Raw genomic sequence first — 7,405 nt, 5'->3', positions numbered from 1 at the left:
ATACCATGTTACCCAGAGACTTTGGAAATTTGGAGACTATTAAGTGGCTGATAACTCATTTTGCTGACTGGTGTAAGCTTATCCAGGAAAATGTCAAATACCCACAACAGACCTTGTTTCAAAGAGATTCAGAGAGACCCATTAGACTGAAATGTTAGGCTGATGTGAAACAAATTCTAAGACTGTCTTCAGCACCCAATGCCATAGGTCTGCAAAAGCAGGACTCCACAGGAATAGAAGTGGGAAAACATCTATTTCAACACAAACTGAAATCTAGTTTATTTTAAAAAGCTGTCAATTCTCATCTGCTCTGAAAATAGTGCTGTGAAACTGATTTTACTTAAGAAACATGAAGATAATAATAGTGATTATTTGTAGTGAGACGACAGGAAAAACCCTTGTGCTGCATACACATCTACAGCTTATGCCACTGACTACACCATTGTAGAAGGGCATGTGCATATTTCTGAAGGGGAGATGAGACCCAAGAATTACACCACAGCAGCTACTGGAATGAGACACCTTGTAACTATATTCCTTCAAAAGGCTTCAGAACAATGATCAGATATAAGCACCTTGAGATGCCTCTAAAATACCTTTACAAAATGGTAGCAGAAAGGGAACTCATGTTAGTCTCAAATGAATTTCTCTTTGCTCTGCAAGACCCTTAAATACTTTCTGTGAACTGACAAGGCGGCTGTGAACGTGGATAGCTCCTCTGGAATGATGCTTAATCATTCCTAATTAGAAGATACTTATACTTACCTCATTTTTTGTTTAATTTTTTCAAAATTTTCCATAGTCTGAAGAACACTTCTTTCCGGCCACTCCAAAGCATTGGACCCAATTAGCTCAGATTCTGAAAAAAAGATGGTTAGCTGAATACAAAACTATAGCTATTAGTAATTTCATAGATTTCATAGACATTTGGGCTGGAAGGGACCCCGGAGGATCATCGAGTCTAGCCCCCCGCCCCAGGGACAGGAAGTCAGCAGGGATCATAGGATCCCAGCAAGATAAGCATCCAAATGTGTTTTGAAGGCGTTCAAAGTGGATGCTTGAACCACCTCCGGTGGCAGTCTGTTCTAAACCTTGGGGGCTTGGACACTGAAGAAGCTCTTTCTTATGTCCAGCCTGAACCGGTCACAGTGGAGTTTGTGACTGTTCGATCTCGTCATCCCTTGGGGTGCTCTGGTGAACAGTTGTTCCCCCAGATCCTGATGAGCACCCCTGATAAGCTTATAGGTGGCCACCAGATCAGCCCTGAGCCTAATGTATAAAATGAAATTTATCTCCAGTCATTGGGGTTGGCAGAGAAGCAGGCTGGGGCTCTTCTAACTCTGCAAGTCATAAATAGTAGTTTTCATGGAATCCATGGGTCTAAGTAGATCTCCACATCCTCTACATCTTGTTTTTGGGATTTTTTTGTTTGTTTTTTGTTTTTTTACAAGCAACTCAAAGTAGTACATTCCACATTGCCAGACGTGTGTGGGATAGAATAGAGAGCACTGAGGAAATGAACCAGGTCTCCAGGGTTCTGCAAAATGGTTGAGAAGTGAAGGAAGCCAGAGTAGAGAGTAACATATCTGGAGTCCCAAGATAAAATATCCTGACACCAGTGTTTTCATAATCATTAATGGTGTCAGCACATATAGACACAGTGTTGTAATGAGCAATGCTGGAGAAAAAACCTGTTAGATCTACAGGGAAAAAAGTATTGACTAAATATTTTATATTAGCAATAGCAGTGCACTGATAGAGATTTTGGGGGCCAATACCGATAGTCGATTTTTAAGGAGGCATATTGGCCAATACTGATCCAATTTCTGATACAGCTGCATCCAGCTGGTAAGTCTGTTATGGTGGAAGGAAATGGGGGATGGCAGGGGAGTTGGGGGGCACATCAATGCCCTCCACAGTGAGGGAGGGAGGCTGGGGTAGGTGCTGCCCAGCCGGGTGGGGCAGGGTGCAGGACGGAGCCGTGGCTAGTCTGGGGAGTGTGGGGTGGCTCCCACCCCTGCGCACACCCCAGGAGGGCATGGGGGAGAGGGGACATGTGCCCCACAGATCTGCACGGGGCAGGGCAGGGCATTGGGCTGCAGCTGCAGGCTGGAGCTGGTGCTGCTCCGGGCTCTTCCCATCAGGGGCTGGACTTGGCGCGGACGGTGGCGGTGCTGGGAGGGGATACGAGAGGGTGCAACCACCCCAAATTTTGCCATAGCCCCACCTCCCAGCGCCGCCACCACCCACCCAGTGCAGCCCCAGCTCTTCCCAGCATGTGGGTGGTGTCAGGGGTGGCAGTGGTGCCAGGCTAGCAGTGGTGGCAATGGGAGGGGGAGTTGGGGAGGAATACAGTGAAATTTGGGGTGGCTGCAGCCCCCTCCCAGTGCCACCACTGCTGCCTGCTCCGAGCCCAGCCCCCGCTGAGAAGAGACCAGAGCAGCCCTGGTTCCAGCCCCACCCCCCATATGAACCACCCCACACCCCACCACCTGCCCCAGCCCCACTTCCTCCCTCACCGCAGGGGGCGTTGATCTACCCCCCCACATCCCTTCCATCACAACAGACTTACTAGTTGCATACAGCTCTCCAAGCTGCCAGGCTGTGCTCCTTGCTGCCTGCATGCTGCGCTGTGGCTGCATACACACGGGCATTTATGGGTCAAATTATCGGCCACTTTGGGCCGATTTCCAATACAGCCAATTTTCTTTATACCAGTGTCGATCCAATAATCAGACCGATGTATCAGTGCGCTTCTAGTTAGCAACATTATTAAATACATATATCAAAAATGAAACCATTCATTTCAGTTACATGCCAACTAATAGAAATTGTATCTTTGTGTTATGAGTTCCTGGTTACTTCCTTCCGAGTTCTGTGAAAAGCTTGCACCTGGAGAAGACTGGCATCCTCTTACAGCCTTAAATCATTCGTTTTTAGCAAGTTTAATTCTCTGTCTGAAGAGGAAAGTTAGGCATGCCAAAAGCAGATACCACACATGAATCTATGAAGGCCTTTTCTTAAAGCTGTGACATGGTATGGGGCTACAGAGCTTCCACACAATAGCCTTGCTGTTCCAATACTGTATTGGCCACCCCAGACATATGCACATACACTTCTGTGGAATTAAACACCTGAATTAAAGGAAACATACTATAAAAGTAACTTATGTAGACAGAAAACTACAAAAGCTATCAAATGAAAGTGTGAAACAAAATCAAACATAATGTAAGAACTGTAAAAATCTTCTATCTACAAACAGGAAAGGCTAGACAAGAATATCTTAAAATCACAAGAAGATGCAAAATTATAGTATTGTATAAAAGTCATATTTTTGTCAGCAAAACTGGAAGCATAGATGATCCAATGGAGAGAACAACAGATGCAGGAATGTACAAAACTTGGAAAATATCTCTTTCCCACAGTTTCTCTCTTTTGGAATGAATTCTTTTAGGTGTAATTTAGTATCACTGAAATATGAAAACATAAAAAGTTTCATTTGTTAGAGAGTTTTTTTGAAAGCATGGTGAATTTTCTAAATAAAGATACCCACCACAAGTCACTGCATGGATGCTAGGTTTGCTTTTTTCTTCATGTAAAAGAGTTTTTGGAAGGGCGGTGTTATGCAGCTCGAAAAACTGTTCCCTCATGAGTATTAACAGGGTTTTGAGCTCATCAATAGAAATGGTAGAAAGCTCTTTGGCTGATTCTTGCCTCTCTGGAGGAGAGAGAGAGAGAGAAAGATCAAATGTGCTATCATAATCACTAAGTACTCAGAAAAGATTAGAACCTGGTCAGGAGAGAAAGAAGTTGACCCAAATCCAGTTCTGTATGCTTTAGAGACATGTTACTGGTTTCTTACAGCAGCAGATACAACCACCTTTACCGGCAACTGAGCCTGAAGTTTCATTTGAATCATCTTTGCCAGTGCCTTCCAGAAATCTGTCCACAGTGTACCATGTACCCAGGTATAAGCTCCAAAATGCAGGCATGTGGGCTTGCTACACCCTCCCGAGTCCATACACTGCTCCCTGACAAGCATCCATAACAAGGATGCTATGTACTGTTGCAGTACTCATAGCAGTCTTTTTTATTACCTTTATGACAATAAGCAAGTATTATACTTTATTAAAAACTTGGGATACAACTTCCTGGCTTTACTTTCTTTCACAAGCACTCGTATGTTAACATAATGTACAAGCAAATCTATTCATTAACACAGACAGGTATGAAACTAAACAAAGTATTTTGAAAGCCATTGATTGCAGGAAAAACCACTGTCTAGAAACAAAGAATTTGGGGGGCGGGGCAAAGTGAGGAATAAAAACTGTGAAAATGTCTGTAAAACCCTCTCCATTAAGTACAAACCACATAGTCCCACCCCTTATGGAACTGGCTGTCAAAAGTCCAGATGTTATACTTGTCTCCGGATAAACAGGTTGCAAGCACTTGTACAAGGCAAAATGAATGGAAGAACATACGTCCATCCCAATTTCTGGAATAACTCACAAATTATGTCCTGCAAGCAGTGCAGTGAATTAACAACAGCAAGAGAAGAGTCCATGGATAGTGATGCTAGGATTTTTAATGAGCTCCTCTATACACTAGAGGGCAGTACTCAAGATCCTCATTTCCACCACGATCTTTATACCAGTGCTGATTTCAGGTGCTACTGCCAAAATCATTTCCTTGGTGTACACACACCAGAGATCAGTTTAGTATGCTCCTCTGGCCAGCTAGCAGTTCGCTGGGACAGCATCTTCTAGCACCATTTAGCTGATATCAGTCTAGTACTACAGAACTGACATTTTTTACAACCTCTTTAAAGGTATCATAGGAATGAGTCATGACAGATGTATATCTAGTGCTTCTTAAGTGAAAACTATTAATATTTCTCTTCCTTCTTTACAAAATGACTTGATTCCCTGGTTTTTATAAAACAAACATTGTCACATTAAATCCCAAATAAAAATGCCCTTATTGTATATTAATTTGAGATCCTGTGACAGCTTAATCCATTATTCTCACCAATACTTACTGAGATATTCCTTCAAGGCACATGCTTGGACAGAGGCCAGATTCTTTTCTCTCTGTAGAATCTGCTCTCCACACAGATGTGGAAGAGACCTGATGAAGTCCGCAATACAAAGGCCTGCAGAGATTATAAGAAAGTCATTCTTAGGTTGTCTCATCTAACTTATATAGTTACTATCCCAGATATTTGTTTCTCAAGAGAAACTATCTGTATAAGATAAAAGTAGGTATAATAGTACATAAGCATAATTACTCCATATCGTATCAGCACCATTAAACGGAAAATTGACATTATCAACAATCGGCTTTTCTGGCTGATGTGGTCTATAATGTCACCAATAAATGCTGCATCAATGTATGCAGCTGCAGCACGTATACAGCCAGGAATGCAGTCTAGTAGCTTGGAGAGCAGCGTCTGGCTGGTAAGTCTGTGTGGGGAAGGGGCGTGGAGGAGGCAAATCGAGGCCCCCATGATAAGGGAGGGAGAGGGGCGGGGGCTGAGGCAGGGACTTCAGCCTCTGTGCACACCCCTGGGGGAGGCATGGGGGCCATGTAGCCCCCAGATCTGTGCATGGGGCGAGGGCAGGCTGCCCACTGTGTGCTCAGGGCCAGAGATGTGCCAGCCTCTTCCTGGTGGTGGGACTGGGCCCAGGCTGTGCTCAGGGTGGGCCGGGGTGGGGCAGGTGGCAGCAGCAGCACTGGAAGAGGAACTACAGTGAATTTTGGGGTGGCTGTAGCCCCACACATGTAGCTTCTCCTCCCAGCACTGGAAAAGTGGCTGCCTGCCCCCACCCTTCCCAAGTGCAGCTTGGGTCCAGCCCCCACACTAGGAAAAGGCTGGCACAGCCTCCAGCCCCAAGCATGCAGTGGACAGCCTGCCCCTGCCCTGTGCACAAATCTGGGGGACAAATGTCCCCCATACCTTCCTCAGGGGCGTGCGCATTGGTGGGAGCCCCCCCGAATGAGCCATGGCTCTGTCCCGCACTCCACCCCAGCTGTGAAGTGCCTGCCCCTGCCCCCCTAACCATGGGGGCCTTGATCTGCCCCCACCTCCACCCCCCTTCCCTCCCCCATGTCCCTTCTCCCTCACAGACTTACCAGCTGGACGCTGTTTTCCAAGCTGCTGGGCTGCATATCGGCAATTGGATCAGTATCAGCTGATATGACTGGTTAATAATCGGCCATCAGTATTGGCCCAAAAAAATCTTTATTGGTGCACCCCTAATAATTACACATTTCATATTAAGAAGCCAGAATTCAAATGTAAAGTCTGGTTAAATCTCATAAAAGAAAGGAAATTAATGAAATGCAAATTAAAATGGAAAGCTGAAAAGCCTTTTCAAGCATGAAGACTGACAGGGTCTCTATGCATTTGACATTCTTTATCCATCTTACATGTGATAGTAATAAGCATGGTATAGATGAAATATCAGATTCATCATTATTTTTGTATTCCCTTGCCATTACAGATTAAAGTTACATCTTTAATGTTAACATTATTGCAGGGCTGTATGTATGAAAAGAACACAAACAACTTCCCTAATTTATTAGCAAGGACTTTCAGTTGTGTCCCCACTTTCTTTACCCTACCAGTATAAATATGGAGCAGGTAGCCAGTCATAACCTGCATCTGGTAGTGTCAGTATATGATGAGAGAATGCACATGTGTGGCAGCAGCCCTCCAATTCCTTTTCTATGTGAATATCAGCTAAAGGCCCTCTTGCAAAATTCATTGCGTCTCTTTGCCTATAGAAATGTTATCACAACCACACCCTGCCAGGTTAGGTAAATAAATTTTAGATTTGGGTTGGTGCCATTTCATGACAACTTGGAACATCTGATTTAAATATTCTTACTGTAGCTTTAAAAATCAAAAACAAAAAAAAACAAACAAAAACCCTTCCAGCTCCTTGCATGTTCACTTTCAAGAGTAATGGATTGAAATTTTCGTGTTGGTATCTTTAAAAAAAATCATAACTATTTTAACTTGATTACTTTAAAGTAATGTGTTCCTATGAATTTTTCTATCACATTTTTTAAAAAATATCAGAATATTGCTAAAATAAGAAAAACAAAACAAACAAACCAGCAGAATTTCCTATTTCCCTTTTTTTTCTAGCTGAACTAATGTAAACCTGCACCTACAATGCATCAAACAGCACTAGCTGCCTTCAAACACTCTCAAAAACCAGTTAAATCTTACTTGAGTCTGTTTCTTCTGCATTTGTCTTTAGCTTTCCATTTATTACAGCAAGAGTTGCTAATCCATTAATCTGATTGGCTGAACGAATCATGGTTGCTTTACAGCCTCCAAAGCCATTGCCTTGTACCAAGAAATAATATTGGCAAAATTCTCCTTTCAGTTCAACTT

General features: G+C 43.6%; 1 protein-coding gene across 1 annotated transcript in view; it reads right to left on the bottom strand.

Annotated features, from left to right (window-relative positions):
- Nucleotides 1-7,405, bottom strand: part of MTBP (MDM2 binding protein) — a 133,236-nt gene that overhangs the window by 35,028 nt on the left and 90,803 nt on the right. The window contains exons 13-16 of the mRNA XM_019528112.1: nt 7,238-7,357; nt 5,039-5,152; nt 3,554-3,718; nt 766-859 (exon numbers count right to left, since the gene is read on the bottom strand). Coding sequence (XP_019383657.1) covers nt 766-859; nt 3,554-3,718; nt 5,039-5,152; nt 7,238-7,357 — 493 coding nt within the window. The remainder of the gene's footprint in view (nt 1-765; nt 860-3,553; nt 3,719-5,038; nt 5,153-7,237; nt 7,358-7,405) is intronic.

The sequence above is a fragment of the Gavialis gangeticus genome, unplaced genomic scaffold (genome assembly GCF_001723915.1).
Source record: "Gavialis gangeticus isolate Ggan-Ray unplaced genomic scaffold, GavGan_comp1, whole genome shotgun sequence".
Classification (NCBI taxonomy): domain Eukaryota; kingdom Metazoa; phylum Chordata; order Crocodylia; family Gavialidae; genus Gavialis; species Gavialis gangeticus.
The sequence above is the reverse complement of the archived record's forward strand: the minus strand, read 5'-3'. Positions and strand labels throughout refer to the sequence as shown.